At 49.7% G+C, this 16,479-nt stretch overlaps 1 protein-coding gene across 1 annotated transcript in view; it reads left to right on the top strand.

Moving 5' to 3' along the window:
* The window catches only part of CDK5RAP2 (CDK5 regulatory subunit associated protein 2), a 170,196-nt gene extending 154,594 nt beyond the window's left edge, over positions 1 to 15,602 (top strand). Inside the window, exons 35-38 of the mRNA XM_080819542.1 lie at positions 1,294 to 1,437; positions 8,377 to 8,503; positions 13,291 to 13,337; positions 13,802 to 15,602. Of these exons, the coding sequence (XP_080675668.1) occupies positions 1,294 to 1,437; positions 8,377 to 8,503; positions 13,291 to 13,337; positions 13,802 to 13,858 (375 nt within the window). The 3' untranslated portion in view covers positions 13,859 to 15,602. The remainder of the gene's footprint in view (positions 1 to 1,293; positions 1,438 to 8,376; positions 8,504 to 13,290; positions 13,338 to 13,801) is intronic.
* Positions 15,603 to 16,479: the final 877 nt, after the last annotated feature.

The following is a 16,479-nucleotide window of genomic DNA, read 5'->3' as shown; positions in this document are numbered from 1 at the left end:
CATTTCACTAGACAATAAACTTTAAGAGAGCAGGGATAGTGTCTCTCTTACTCAATGTTGCATATTTACTACCTAGCACAGGGCCTGGTGTGCAGTTGGTGCATGGTAAATGTTTGTTGAATGAATTAGTAAATGCTAATAGGATTACTGTTCTTTTCTGATCATAATCTTTATTGTACAAGAACATAAAAACATCACATAGTGTTCAGTGCTTAAAATTTTGATATATACGTATATACACAAACACTCTCTTGCTCATTCATAAAGTTTAGTAAAACTGACTCTGCATGAATTTCATATTTTGACTCTCAGTTAACATATAAGCAATTTTCCTATCCTGTTCAGTATTTTTCTAGAACTTTTACTGGCTGAAAAATAAGCCAGTATGTGGCTGTAACACCACTTATTTACTCTTTGGCCCCTATTTTCGACATTTAGGATGTGGCGAGCATCCTTGTAAACGGATCGCTCAGGGCATCTTTGATTAGTTCATTAGGGGTGACTTGCTGGTGTGTAAGCTCCCAGGTCGTGAACCCTTCAGGGCTCTTGGGGAGAACTGTTGATGCTCTACTGTCAAAAATATGTGTCCCTGTTTACAAGTGAGGGGATCTCACTACACCATATTCTTCGTGGAGTGATTTTATTTACAAATGGCTTTTTGCCCATTTGACCGCTAAAAGGAGAGCGTCGTTTTATTTGGTAGTGACTTTATTACTTGTGGAGACAGTGCTCTTTTCTTCTCTTTTTAAAATGTATCTTGTTTTCCCTTCTCTGACTCATGCTCTTGGCTTTCTCTTGCCCTTGACATCCCCCAGTTAGGGTTCGCGTGTGTCGGCAGAGGGTGAGGGACACTTTACGAGGCCCCGACTTCATGTTGGCAACACGCAGAGCCGTTTAGCAGGGGCTGCCGAGGACGGAAGCGTTCGTGTTGCGTCCCTTGCTGTTGGCACCATTTGCCTTCGGGAGAGGCTCCGTGGGGTAGAGCGATGCCAGTGGCCCTCCGTGGACCCTCTTCCCTCTGCTTGGCGTAGTACATACAGTTAGCGCAGGTGGTTATTAATCATGGTTATTGATTGGGCTAAAATCACCACCGAAATTCTCTCATAATCTGTGATTCACCAGTCTTTAGGAACAATAAATTGGTGTCGTCTGGCACCGGGCTCCCGCCCGGCATGTGGGCACAAGCCTACGGTCTGGAGATTTATGCTGCCCATTAAAGCTGGCTTGTCCATAATCTTTTTCAACTGCACATAACAACGTTCTCTCCCCCCCACCCCCCCGCCCCTTGTGCAGGGTCCACACTTGGCACCTCTGAACAGGTTTGTCACCAGTGTGGGCACAGCCAAGCTGATCCTTGAAGAGGCCGCGAGATTATTGACGCTTTTCTGGAGGGTCTCACTCCCCACAAATGGCCAGTGCACACTTCAGTGTGAACAGGTAGGTGGTGATACGTGGACCCCGAGGCTACGGGATGCCACTGGGGCTTGGGTCTCAGTCTCCAGCCCGGGACCTTGCTCGTGGCAGACGTGCCCTCAGTTTGGGGAACACGTCAGAGGGAGGGGGAGGTGCCGTGTTTAAGGGTGACGTGTCAGGCACTGTGCTGGCTGCTTCGAGTGTGTTCTTGCCTTCTCCCCCGGCACCCCTGTGGGCTCAGCCTGTGGTCCTGACCTGACTGTGGTCCCATTCCTAGCTTATCTCTGTGGAGGGAAGTCCTAACTGTGTCTTACACACGGGGAAGCTGAGGGGCTTCGAGTGAGGCCCAGCCAAGGTGACAGAGCTGATTCGGGCAGCACAAGTATCTGAATCCAGAGGGCATGCTTTCATTTTGTAGATTTTAAGCCCTAGTTTGTCCTTGTAGACTAGTTCATTCCCTTCCACTATAAATCTTTTGCATTTTGGGTGCCTTTCTCTGGACCATCTAATTCCTTTGGTAGCTTTCAGAGTCATACTGTAGGGGTTCTAGTTTCAGTCTGTTTTAATTACTTAGAAAGTTTGTTTTTTTAACTATTGAAAATCATTTCTTATAAAATCATTGAAATTTCCCTCGAAAGCTTGACTTTGCAGCAACTTGAACGTGACCGAGTTAAGAATGGTTGATCCTACAACCATCCTCATTCCCATCCTTCATGGCACAAACCAGGAGTCAGGCAGAGTGGAGGCCCTCCCTGGGTTTTCATCAGCAGGAGACAGCTGGTGTCATGCCACGGCGAGCAACCTCTCTGGTCATCCGAGAAGCCTCCCAGAAGGAAGAACATGCAGAGGAAGGAAGGGTTAGAACTTTGCTTGGTGGTCTGATAGATATTGCCCCCTGCATTTATCCAACCTATAAATTTTTGCCAAAGGCCAGCGGGAAGGCGGAGGAAAATTTGCATTCCTTGTCGTTACTCATCTAGTTAAACCCTTTCTGACAGCTCTCAGATCTCTCAGCCGTGACAAAGAGGCAGTGGCGAAACAGCTCTCTCTGCTCGGAAGGTTCTAATGAGCCTGTCCTGTGATTTCCCTCCGGGATCCTGGGGAGGAAGTTTGGGTGCCCTAGGCTCGGGGAGGTAGGTAACCAGTCATTTTGCAGGGAAATCATGTTTAGGCCACTTTTAGCCAGTGGGGCCATGGAGAGGAAGAGGGCCTACTGGGTGCCAGACCCACACTGGCCTTTCATTTTCTGCTCACCCACCGAGCTCTTTCCATCTTAGGCTCGATGACACAGATGCTCTGACTGTCTGTCTGCCCGGGCTCCCTCCTGGCTGGCTGGCTGGCTTCTCACCTTTCCCGTCTCAGCTTCCATCTTACTTCAGGGTCAGAGAGGGCTCCCCGGTCACCCAGGCCCAGCGCCCTCTTCTGCTTCATCATATGTCGCAAATTATATATTTGTCTGTTTAATGACTGTGTCTCTCTGTTTCCCAGGAAGGGCCATGTTTATTTTGTTCATATTTTTTAGTGAATAATTTTTTTCTCATATTCCCAAACAAGTACTTGCCCATGTGATTTTTAAAGCACAATGTGGATGAAACTTGATGCAATGTTTTTGTCCTCAGTACACAGTAATGTCTGTTAAATAGACAGAATGTAGTTCTTCTTTCTTTTGTGTGTGTAAATATAAATTATAGTCACATCCATCCGCCCTGCCCCCCACCAGGAGACTAGTCCGGGGACTGGCCAGTGCTTGTGATGACTCACCCTTCTTTCCAGGCGCTTCTTATATAATTGATTATGCTCATTTTAGCATCATAGAATTTTAGAGCCAGAAAAAGGACCTTGGAGTCAGTCTGATACGGTTGCTGGTGTACACAGACCCCCTGTGATGTGTTAAATTGCCTCAAGCCACTTTTCTGTCCCTGCCTGTGTTTCATACAGTGCCTTTTTCTTAGTGTGAAATGTGTGTAAAGCAGATTTACAAGTTTTCAGCCAGGAACCCCAATTTTTTTTTTTTTTTTTTACGACCTAGGGTTTTCTCTGAGTGTCATTAATTTGCCTTTTGCATTTAATATACCATCCCCTGCAATCCCTAGAATTACGCTGGGAAGTGTGTGTCATATACATTGGTTTATCTAAGGAAGTTGCAGGAAGAGATACAAATATATATACATATTTGTTTATAAAAATTTTGTTTAACTGGGAGGTTAAACAATAACAATAACAAGAAAACAGGCTACTTATAGGGGTATGATGAAGAGGAAGGAAGGGCATGGATAGCAGATTTCTCTGGAAAGATCTCGTTTTGTAAATTTGATGTTGAAACTGTATAAACGCTTTAAATAATTAAAAATAAATCAAGATGGGAAAAAAACAGTTTCTTAAAATTGATAGCAAAATGAAACAAACCTTACTATAGATATAGTACTGAAGGCATACCCATGCAAAAAGGAAACATTTCAAGACTAAAACACAGTATTAAAGATTTTATTTATTTATTTGACAGACAGAGATCACAAGTAGGCAGAGAGGCAGGCAGAGAGAGAGGAGGAAGCAGGCTCCCCGTTGAGCAGAGAGCCTGATGTGGGGCTCGATCCCAGGACCCTAGGATCATGACCCGAGCCGAAGGCAGAGGCTTTAATCCACTGAGCCACCCAGGCGTCCCACAGTAATTTGACTATATCCCTATTAGAAGTACTCTAAGGGCAAAAAGGACTGAAAAAAATGTTTTAATTGTTTTCAGCGATGATACTGTTAATGTGATGTTGGTACTGGTATTTTAAAACTGTTAAATTTCTATTGCAGGATAAAACAAATAGCTAAGTAGGTTAAGATTTTTATTATCAAGGAAGAGATAAAAATTTAAAAACAAAGAAGTAAAAATCCTGCCATCCTTGATTTAGAAATATCAGTATGTGATATATTTCCTATTAAAAACACGTTTAGTCTTTAAAAATGTCCACTCCAGTACCAATGAGCACCTCTAGTGCCAAATCGTGGTTTCTAAATACCTTTTCCCACCAACAGGAACCAGGACTCCTTGGAGAAATGGTTTGATTCTAGGTTGGACAGGAAATGTACAATATGAGTGTAAAGGGTCTTTTCATCCTGGGGGAAAAGAGGGGAAAGGGGGAGTGAAACTTCGAGATTTTCAGCAGTTCTCAAATCATGGTCCCTGGGCCAGCAGCATCAGTGCCATCTGGAAACTTGTTTAAAAGGCAAATTTTAGGGCCTCACCCCAGACCGATTGAAAGTCTGGGAGTGGGCCCCCGTGGTCTGTTTTTAGAAGTCCTCTTGGTAGCCCTGAGAACCACTGGATTGAAAGAAACTTTAGAGACCTATCAAATGCAAAATGTGGAGTTCATTTGGATGCTGGTGAATTGGACCAGTTGTTCAAAAAAATGATAGGCTCAGGGAAATATATCTCCTGACGTACATGGTGATACTAAGCAGTTTTTATTTTTTAAATAATTTTTTATTTAAGTAAAATTAACATATAACATATTATTTGTTCCTGGGGTACAGGTCTGTGATTCATCAGTCTTAAATAACACCCAAGGGCTCATTATATCACATGTCCTCCCCACTGTCCATCACCCCGCCACCCCATCCCTCCCATCCCCCCCTCCTCCCAAGCAACCTTCAGTGTGTTTCCTGAGATTAAGAGTCTCGTATGGTTTGTCTCTATCTCTGGTTTCATCTTGTTTCATTTTTTCCCCCTCTCTTCCCCTATAATCCCCTGCCTTGTTTGCTAAATTCCACATATCTGTGAGATCATATGATAATTGTCTCTCTGACTGACTTATTTCACTTAGCATAATTCCCTCTAGTTCCGTCCGCATCATTGCAAAGATTTCATTTTTAACGGCTGCGTAATATTCCATTATATATATGTATGTATATGTATGTGTATATATGTGTGTGTATATCACACACATCACATCTTCTTTTATTGTCATTGTCTAGGTGTGGTGACAATGTTGTTTTTCTTTCTAAAGAATCTTTTTTCTAGAACTATATACCAAAATATTTTATGGACATCAAATATGATAGGCTTCTGGGGATGAGTTTAAAAATACTTTTAGGGTATGGATGGGCAGGGGCATAGATGAAGCAGGTTTGGCGGTGGTTTGATAATCGCTAAAGCCAGCAGTTCATTATCCCATTCTTTCTACTTTGTGAATGTTCGAGATTGTTCAGTATAAAACAGAAAAAACAATTCAAGAAGCCAGCTCCGGGAGGCAGACCGAACACTTCCGATCAGTGGGTGACCTCCTGGGAGGGGCATGTCTTCCAGCTCTGAGCGGGGCCCCGTGGCCTGAGGGATGAGTTGCTCTGTTGGGTTCTCCTCAGTATCGGGCACTGTGCTGTACACACCCCATCTCCTTTCATGCCTTACGGGAGCCTCCAGAAAGGGAGGTATTATGTTACCTTTTTCCAGACGTGAGAACTGAAACTTCCTTGCTTTGTCATCATCACAGCTGGAAGGGGCCGAGCCGGTCTTGGAGCCCTCTTGTTTTCTCCACAGTGCAGTCATCCTGTAAAAGTGAAGATTTTAGTTCAGAGGAACAGCAGACATGCAGAATTAAAATGCCTCGTTTTAGGTGCTGGATAGAAGATGGACAGGGTGTGTTGGGAGTGCAGGTGAAAATTTAACCTACCGTCGGCAAAGGGTCTCACAGCACCTACTCTGTACCAGGCACTGGGGGTCAGAGGGAAGACTTGAGTCTCTGGAGAAGCAGCAAACAAGTAAATGATCAGTTAAATTCAATACGAAATGGGCAATGACGAAGAAAGGACTGGGAGTAGCGAGTGCCCAAAGGAACAGTAACCAACCTAGACTTCTGGTAGGGAGGAGTCTCAAGGAAAGCTTCCCGGAGGGGATGTTGCCCAAGCTGATTTTTGACAGAGGACTAGAGGTCAGCCAGGCAGGGGTGAGGAAACCATGGTCCGTCCTCAGGCCTCATCCCCTCTGCATCTCTCTCTAGATGAATGCGGTCAGATGATCCCGGTTCTACAGCCGCGGAGAATGACTTTGTCCCAGAATGTGTGGTCTAGGAAGCCATGACCTGGACACAAATCTTTGAGGGCTCTTAATGCGAGGAAGAGAATCAGAGAAAACCTGAAGTTTAAATTAGTTCTGTTTTGGAAGAACAGCTGACGTCCTTGTAGCTGACACAGTTGGCTAATCTTGAAAGTAGGTTAAAGCAGGGAATCAGGAGATGATACATACCTTAAACAGTGTAGTTTAACTGAAAACAGTTAAATGTACATTCGTTTGCCATTCTTTTGATGTGGGGCCAGGGCCTTTTCTTTGAATGTGGGTCTGCTGGTGAGAATTTCACATCTCCTTTCTTTGATAAACCACATCCATAATGTATGTCTGTCACTTCCGATTTTTGTTTCTTTAAGATGAAGAAAAAGCGTAGACACTTGTAAAGCAACTCGAATACAGCGTTTCTCTAGACTACGTTCCTCCCACACCCCTCATAGTTGATTCACCCACACCTAATTTGCCAGAAATGTGGTTTTTAGTGACTTGCCTTTATCAGGTCTTTCCTGAGGCATATGTTAGTTTTCATACAACCAGTTCTCTTTCCATATACACATTTCATGGGTTTACTTAACGCTTAATTAAATCCCATAACTGATTGCAAGTGCAACCACCATAAACAAGTTTGGGAACAAAGTAAAGTGGGGTTCCTTGTAAGCGGCAGCCCGACGTCTCCCCTTTGGGGAACAGAGGTCTTTCCCTGTCGCAGAGTGTAGCCTGTGCCGGCACATCTTACAGTCGGGGGGGGGGGGGGAGAGGGCGGGGATGAGGAGAAAGGAGTGTCCTTAACTCTGTGAACCAGCTCAGCGGAGGCTGGCTAAGGGAGGCTGTGGGGTGTGTACATTTCATGTTAGAGGCCTGGGAAGGATAAAAGCTCACCAGGGATCATACTCTCCTAATCATACTTTTATATTCTCTTTTTAAATTTTATCATTAAAATTTTTGTTTTAATGAGCATTATCGTTTTAATAAAAAAAAAACCCTCAAACAATTCTGATAAATTTTTAAAAATGAAAAATAAAACTTCCAAATCACGTCTCAGAGATAAGTCACTGTGAGCATTTTGATATCTTCTCTTTGTTCATCACATTTTTTAAACATCACATACACATCTGCGGATATAGATCTGTGTATTCAGTTTTATGAAACAGGGATGCCTGGTATACAATAGCAGTTCTGGGCTCTTTTTGTCACTAATTATGATCTTTCAACATCAATAAATAGAGTTCTGCAACATCATTTTTTTTAAAGATTTTATTTATTTGAGAGAGAGAGAGTGAGGGAGGGGTGAGGGGCAGAGGGAGAAGGAGAAACAGATTCCCCGCTGAGCAGGGAGCATGATGGGCTCGATCCCAGGACCCCGAGATCATGACCTGAGCTGAAGGCAGCCACTTCCCGATGAGGCCCCCCAGGTGCCCCTCCAACATCATTGTTAATAGCTGCAAAATTATGCCACTGTATGTGAGTACCGTGATTTCTTTATGCAGACCCCTGTCGAAGCAAACCAGGTTGTTTACTGGCTTCTACTAAGAAGGTGCGGAGATGAGCATCCAGGAACACAGGCATCGTCGTGTACCCACAGGGTTATTGCTAGGGGTACACGCCCAAGCGTAGACTTGCTGGATCAAAGGGTTAAGCGCATCTTACAGTTTGGTTAAGTCTTGCCGGCCGTTCCACCTGCACCGTGCTAATTGGCAGTCCCACCAGGCTCTCGAGAGTGCTCGCCCCACACCCTGGCCCTGCTGGATTTTGCCTGGTTTTGCCAGTCTGACCAGCAGAGAACGGCTTCTAGTTTCCATTCAAATATTGCTGTTAGTAAGGTTGAGCATCTTTTTGTGTGCGTTTTAATTCTCTCCTATGTGATAGGATATTTTGTATTCTTTGTTCATTTTTCCAATTCCTTTTCTCTTGAGACTGGAGAAATGAAGGCAGAGATCACCAAACTACACAAAAAGCTGTTTGAACAAGAAAAGAAGTTGCAAAACTCTGTGAAGCTTTTGCAGCTGAGCAAGCACCAGGAAAAAGTCATCTTTGATCAGCGTAAGTGAGCGGTGGGGGGTGGGCCGCCGTGTCCGACCACTTCACGCCTCTGAGGACTAAAAACCCCGTCCTGGACACCCACTTGGGAGCCCAGATCACCTGTCATTCTGCCTCCTATTTATGGGTTTCCTTTCATACTTTGTCCTTTCTGACCTGCAGACAAATAAATTCACTTAACAGACCTCAGTGGAGAGCCCACGTGCTGCCAGCCACTGTCATCTTGTTGGGGAGACAGGTGCATGGCGTGTGCTTTGACAGGAATGTGTGTGGGGTAGGGTCTCAGGGAACACTGAGAGGGGCGTGGGAAGAGCGTCATTCTGTCCTGGAGGGTCCGCTTCTTGGACACAGGACAGCTGAGCTGAGTTTTCAGGAAGGAGTGGGTGTGGGTCAGATGGAAAGGGGGCAGCATGGACAGAGGCAGGGAGGCAAGAAAGAAGGTCTTGTGTGTGAGAAGCCTACGCCAGTTCACGTGCCTGGAATAAGATCGCAGGTGGAAGGTTGAGGCGGGAGGGGTCGCTGGGACTGGAGCTTGCTGGTGGCTGCTACACTGGTCCGGGCAGGCCAGAAGGAGGGCCTTGGCCTGGCCTCAAGGCTCCAGGGGGAGGGGATGGTTTTGAGAAATACTTCTCAAGGCAGATACGGAAACTCAGGCTCAGAGAGGCTAAATACCATTTGTAACGTCAGCGCTCGTTCTGATCCAGGAGCTTCGGAGATGATGGGAGCAGATCCTTGTCCCCAGTAGAAACCTGCAGCACTACCGCACCCCGAGTGTTTATTTAATTAATTAATTAATTTATTTATTTATTTTTAATTTTTTTTTTTAGGATTTTATTTATTTGACAGAGAGAGATCACAAGTAGACAAAGAGGCAGGTAGAGAGAGAGGAGGAAGCAGGCTCCCTGCTGAGCAGAGAGCACAATGTGGGGCTCGATCCCAGGACCCTGAGATCATGACCTGAGCCGAAGGCAGAGGCTTTAACCCACTGAGCCACCCAGGCGCCCCGCACCCCGAGTATTTAGAGGAGTGGCAGCTGCCTAGTTTCTTCCTGTGCCTGTGGGCATCACAGCCCTGGCCGAGCCTCGCTGTCTCCTATCCCTGTCCCTGTTCTGGGAGCGCCACCAACCATGGCGCTTTCCTCTGGAGCCGCCAGCCTGCCCCGTGCTGCTCTCTTATCAAAGGCCTACATTTCTGGGGCATTTCTGAGAAGCACAGAACATAGGGGGTTGTCAGGTAGGAGTTCTCCTTATCCACTCCCCCTCCCACCCCCCAACCCAGGAACCTTCTGAAAACAGACTCTGCGAGACCAGCAGAGTTGGAACTGCGGAAGAAGGAGGCTCAGTCCTGGAGCAGGTGCGAACTTGCTCCTCCCCGCCCCCGTGCCAGGCTCTGGGTACAGAGGTGAACGAGATGGTTCCTGCCAGCACAGAGCTCTACTTAATGGGCAGACGCAGAAGTCAGCTGTGGGGCAGATGCAAAAGTCAGCTGCAGGGCAACACACTGAGTGTGTTCCCAGCGGCCTCAGGTGGTTCAAGGCTCTTGACTGATGGGGTCTTGAGAGATGAGTAGGAGTTAGAGGAGGGTAGGGACAGGATTATGGCAGGTGGCCTCGAGGGTAAGAACTAAGTATTCAGGAATGTACTTAGGATATGCCAAGGGATTTGCTCTGAGAGACAAAGCGAAAGAGCTAAATAGGGACCAGGTCACAGGGGGCCTGTGGACAGACTCCAGAATGAGCAGCAGGGGCCGATGTGGTCCAGTGCATCTTAGAAGGTCCTTGTGGCTGAGCAGGGAGGGGCCAGGAGGCAGAGAGACGTCTGTGGGGGCTGTGGCGGTCTCCCTGATGACAGCAGGGATGCCTGACAGGGCTGGGGCATGGAGGGGAGGGGATGGTTTGGGCAGACAGAGGAGCCAGCTCTGGCCAAGTGGTGGCTATCACGGGGTCCTGGCCTGGGCTTCCCATCACTCAGAGAGTAGAAGTACTGGCGGGGCCTTTGGGGAACAGTGCCGGTCGTGGTCATGCGTGAGGCGGCTGTGGAGCACTGGGTTAGAGCCCCGGGGTGGCGGGGATGGGAAGTGGCAGTTTTGCACAGACGCCAAGTCAGGGACAGTTGGGACTCTGCAGTGGCATCTCTCTGTGGCAGCCCCCAAACAGTCACGGGGCACGTGAAATTCACCCCTCATGCCGGTGAGGATATTTGGGGAGTGTCAGTAGGTCCAGATGGGCAAGCTTCCGTGGTGGGTCCCGCCTCTGAGCCCCGTGTCAGGGATCCTGGAGTCATTAGTGAGCACAGATCAGATTTCTGTACCCCTGTGTGACCTGGAATAAATGACTCCAACTCCCCGAGCTTCTGATTCCTCATCTCTAACCAGAGACTGTAACCCCAGAGGACTCGGGCTGGCCAGACAGGCCTGGGTTCTAATCACAACTTAGTAAGAAGTGCCTCAGTTTTCTTATCTGTAAATTGGGATGGTAGTGATACCTAAACGTTACTCTTCAGGAAGAGCATGTTCCCAACAAATGCTAGTTCTCTGCCTCTTCTTTCCCATGAGTTCAGACCGGAGTCTCTGTGTACGGGTGGCAAACCATTCATAGAACCACAAAAATCTCAGACCACTGTCCCCACTGAAGCAATGTCACCCATCTCCGTGCCTTCAGCACTCAGCTCAGAGCCGGGAGAGGGGTTGCCCAAGGTGGCCCAGCTGGCGGCCGACCCTGGCTTGTGATGACTCCAGTGCCGGGCTGCTCAGCTCATCCCAGTGAGTCAGGCCCTTGGAGATGCCCTGAACCCTACCAGCCTCAGGTCTGCTCCTGGCTCTGAGGGATGAAGCGAAAGTGGGTTTAGTGTCCCCTCCTCTGTGCCCTCCCTTCGGCCGTGGTGACCATGAAGAGCAAGGGCCCGGGGCTGGTCTCTGCCTGGGTCAAGCGGAACACCTCGTCTGGTCCCAGAGTCTGCAGGGGAAAGGAAGGAAAGCTGTCACAGTGAGACCCAAGGACCCCTGCCATTCCCTTGTCATGTGACTGGGAACCACGGCTTCCCCTCCAGCCTCTGACCCAGGGATGCTGCCCCGACAGGCTTGCAGTATTCCCTGAGGTCACAGTTGGCAAACTGCCCGTCCCGAGCTAGACACCGAAGCTGGTGTCTTCCTTGTCAGCCCTCTGCTGAGGTGGGGGTGCACAGAGCTGGACAGTCCTGGGTTCGAGTCCTGCCTCAGCACTGGGCACGCCTGGATTCGGGATGAGCTTGTTACTGCTCCGTCTCTCGGGCTGCTTCTGGCAGCAGGGATTTCCGGGCTCTGGAAGGTGAGCAGTACTGTTCAGATGTGAGGCCCTTTCACACGTGGGGCAGGTGAGCCTGCATTCCTCAGGGGGAGTCTTGTGCTTTTGGTACTTCTGGTCCCCTTTTGGTATGATTTTAAACCTCCACACCTGGGGTACCTAATCTGTTCTGGGTCAGGCGCTTTCGCAAGTCTCGGAAGAGGTAGGAGTTCTCTCCAGAGCGCATCTACCCAGACACATGCAAAGACGCGCACATAGTTTCCAGGGATTTAGGACCCCTCCTAAGCATAACCCCGGACGCAGGTGCAGAACTCCTGCCCTGGAGCAGGGCGGGTGGGAGGGTGCAGAGAGACAGTGGGCACCTCTGAAATCGAATTTGGCCAGTTAAAAACAAAGCCCACACTGGCTGTCTTTCTCCTCCCTCTCCCCCTGCCCACCCCAGTGTCACAGATTGCAAACAGACTTTGTTACTTCAATGGAAATTTTTTGTGAGGCAAGAAATAAATATTTTCCCAAGGCCACCACATGGCTCCTGTTCTGAACGAGCCATTGGGGAGTTGCGCTGTGTGTGCATTGATAGGGAGTCTGTTTCATCCTGGGGCACCATTGGCCAAAGGCCCAGTTCCAGAAACCTTGATTCTGTCTAACCTGGGGAGCCCGTGGATTTCATGATCCTCACTGAGGCATGTTTAGAACGGACCCCTGATTGGGCCAGGAATCTCTTCCGTGGCAGCATTCCCACCGCTGCTGGTGTGTGTCTTGGACAAGAGAAGGATTCAGGGAGGACGTGGTCTCACTGTACAGTTGTTGCCCTGAAAGGCAGGCACCTGCTTTCTCCCGGGGCTTCTGATACACTGGGCATCTTCCTTGCACACAGCTTAGAGCATCTGATCTGTGGAACCCCTGGAATCCTCCCATCCAGGGGACTATGTCGAGTTCTCCCAGCTAAAAGACACCTAAAGAGGAAAAAATGCCCAGAGTTCATACTTTCCCCCAACTGATTCAAATTCCTGCTTTAAGGTAAAAATGGACTTTTTAGAACTACCTGTGACCCTTGCCTTGGGCCTTGGCACATGGGCTTGCTTGGAGTTGGGCAGACCCCCTTCCCACAGCTGTGCCTCCAGAGGGCCTAGGAGACCAAAGCGTGTGGGTGCCAGTCAGGCACAGGCCTCTGCCCACCATCGCCCCTCAGACCCATAGACGTAAGCCCTGGGCTCACGTGGAGAGCCTGGGCATCCGCAGGCCTTGCCAGGCCTGTAACATGGGCTGGTATTGCTGTGAGCCTGTGGCTTAGCCTGTGGCTCTGGTCCCCCATGGATTCTTTGGTCTTGGAGTTTGTGATGGGTGGATGGAGCCTTGCACACCTCTCTCAGGTCTGGCTGCTTCGGGCTTGTCCACACGTCTTCCTGACCCCTTTGGGCTTCAGGGGGTGCTTCCTCCCTGCAGCTGGCCTTTACCCCGTCTCCCTGAGCGTCTGTGTCTAACAGTCCTGTTCTTTCTTTCTTCTCAGTGGTCGTAACCCACAAAATCCTTCGGAAGGCCAGAGGAAACCTGGAGGTAATGCCCCTTTGCGTTCTGTTATTGAAAGCCCTCTCGGGGCATGGGGGGCGGGCACAGGGCAGGAGAGGACTTCTTTTGAAAAATGAAGCTGAAGGTGACACCAGGACGCAGGTCCTCCACAAACAGTTGCGTTTTTCCACCAGCAGCACATAAAAGGTTTCATTTTATCATGGCGTGGTTTCACGGCTTATTCTAATTATTACATTTGTTTGCTGTTTTTATGAGTGAGAAGTACAGCAAACAGCACCTGGCACGTAGTAGGTGTTTGATAAACTTCTCTCGAATGAGGGGATGTAATATGATCTCATCGGCGCTGGGTTCTGTAAATATTTAGTGATTAAACAGTGTGTCTTTGAAAGTAGTTTCAGAGTAACAGTTCCGCCTTTGACTCTGCTGGGGATCTTCCTTCAGAAGCTCTCCGTGGGGCCTAAAATTCTCCTTTTCTCCCTCCCTTTTCCTAGCTTAGGCCCGGGGGTGCCCATCCAGGAACATCCAGTCCCAGCCGACCAGGCTCCTGAGGAGAATTTCCAGCCAATAAAGCTTGCGGTTCCCACTGAGCTCCTGCGGTGGCTTTGTTACAAGTGTGGTTTCGATTTATTGAGGGAAGAAAAGGACTGTCTGGCTGAAGGAAATGTGCTTTCCACTTCGTGTTTTCTCTCCTAAAGTTGGCTTAAGGGGCGTCATCAGACAGCGTTCGGGTGCCCGTCTGCGAGGCTCTGAGCAGGCCCCGAGCTCTGGGGCGCTGGGCCCTTTACCTCGGGGCTGTGGCCTCACTGTGGCGGCCTCGGGTCCACCTCAGACTGGCTTCGTGCTCAGCCAGCTCTGCGGTGGGGGACCTCACTGAATGAGTCATTTCGACTTGGTGATTCAGTGACTCCGTGCAGAACCTGGAAGCCCGGGTCCTGAGCTCCAGAGTGGGACAGGCCGGGGTCTTGGGAGTGGCATGGCCCTCGGATGCCTCCCAGGCTCTCTGCTAAGGTCCCTCAGGTGTCCAGAGAGGAACGACACCCTACGGCGCAGCCAGGCTCCGGTGCCTGCGCTGGGCAGTGCGTGATCGTGTCCCAGGGCAGTCCCCTGAGGGATGCCTTCCCAAGGAGGAGAGATCCAAGCGAGGTCTGGAGCGGGGACTTGTCATTGCAGTGTCCCCAAGACGACGGTGATCTTTCCATTCTACTGTCCCATAACACCGCCTTGTGGTTTGGTCCAATTTTGTCATCGACCTTCGTGGTTAATCATCCTCTTTGTCCTGAGCTTCGTGATGGCTCTGAGAAGTAAACCGGGTGGGGCTCAGCCCTGTCCGCAGAAGCCCGCCATGCCCCAGAGGGGCGCTGGCAGCCCAGGTGCGCCCAGCCCTGCCGGCAGGACAGGCTCTGCTCGGCTCCGCTCCTTCTGCCTTGTGGCCCCATGCAGGCAGGCGTCCTCAGAGCAGCCTGCCATCGGGAGCATGGCGAATCCCCACTCCACCTCCCTCCGGGCCCATGCCGGCCGTCATCCCGCAGACTTCAGTGTCCGTATGGGGGACATGTCACCTTGCCCTTCCTCCCCACCCACTCATTGTCACACTTTGCCCTTGAACCATCGCCTCCTCTCTGTCAGCTTGCTTGCTCCTTGTCCCCTCCTCTGCTTTGACCTCTTGGAGGTCTTTTCCTAACCCTGGGCTCCTTGTCTTTTTAGTTCCCCTCCCTCCAGGTTTCTCAAGTCACCCTTTTCTGCCCTGTTGTATTCTCGCTGCTGCCCCGCAGCCCTGCGGACACGACGATGACTGAGGTAACTGTGTGAACCAGGGGCATTGGGAGAGGAGGGGCAGGAGCCTGGGCTGGGGGGGCAGGGACTCCTGCTGGTCTTCCTGCCTCTTGGCCTTGGTTTCCCATGAAGTACGGGGGCGGGGCAAGGGGGTCAGTGGGACCCGCTCTGCCTGGGTTCCTGTCGTCTGAGCTTTCTTCATGACAAATATTTGCAGAGATGTGCCTTATTTTAATACATAACGGTGTGTGGAAACTCAGATTTCACCATAAAATAACGCAATAACCCCCTTTTGGAGAAGTTGCACAAATGGATTCCACGGAAGCTCCCGTCTGCACACGAGATGGCTCAGCGCACTCCCGGGGAGGCAGCAGAAGGCTTGGTGCCTCGTCCCAGGTGGTGTGCTTCGTTATGTCTCTGTGCCCGTGAAACGGCAGTCCCCCCTCTGCCCAGTCCTGGTTACAGTCATGAGCCTCAAAATTTGGAACTTGCTGAACAATAAGACCTTTCCCAAAAATCAGTGAGTCTTGGGTGTTTCTCGGTGGCTGGTCTCAAGCAGATTTTTGAAGCACTGCTTTGCGTTCATGTGGCTGATGTGCACAGATGCACATAAGCACATAGGAGTGTGTGTGTGTGTGTGTGTGTGTGTGTGTGTGTGTGTGTGTATGTGCATGCGCGCGTGCCCACGCGCATGCGGGATGGGGAGTCTGTCATCAATGAGTGGTTAGAGCCCAGGTGAGGCTTGCAGGTCAGAGCTGGGTTCAGCTGAACCAGCAGGGGAAGTGGTACATATAGTGTCCTGAACACGGGTACTGCCCAGCCCGTGGGCACAACTTTGTCATTGGCAAGGGCATGAGCTGGAAGGTTGAGGTGATCCACCTTGGATTCTGCTACATCGTAGGTCTGTCTGGTTGGTAAACCCAGGCATGCCTGACAGCAGGGCCCACAGAGCTCTGGGAATCTGGCTGGCTATTCACTTAGTCACCCGCAGCTGTCCACGAACACAGTAACCAAAAGCAAAGTAGATTTTTGCCGCTCAGTTTAGATTCGGGCAAAATATTCCCAACCTTGGGCTGGTGAAGGCCCTCCCTCCTCTTTTGGGGGTACAGGAGCAGCCTGGTTTGTTTGGGCTGGATTCAGGCCAAGAACAAACTGCAATAAGAACAATTTGGACCTTGGAGAAAGCTCCATTGTCCCTGGTGAGTTAATTTTACCAGCAGCTGAATTCAGGAGGCTGTGTCAATTTCCCCGGTGGTGAAATTAATCACCACGTGGGCCGAGGAGTTGCACCTGAGAGCGGGCAGCTGCAGGGGCTAAACATATAGAGAGGGAGCAGGAGGGGGGAGGGGCACAGGGCCTGCAGCTCGCCTGGGAGCCCCCTGCTCACACCACCCTG

This window comes from Martes martes (assembly GCF_963455335.1).
Source record: "Martes martes genome assembly, chromosome: 12".
NCBI lineage: Eukaryota > Metazoa > Chordata > Mammalia > Carnivora > Mustelidae > Martes > Martes martes.
This window is presented reverse-complemented; position numbering and strand designations above follow the sequence as displayed.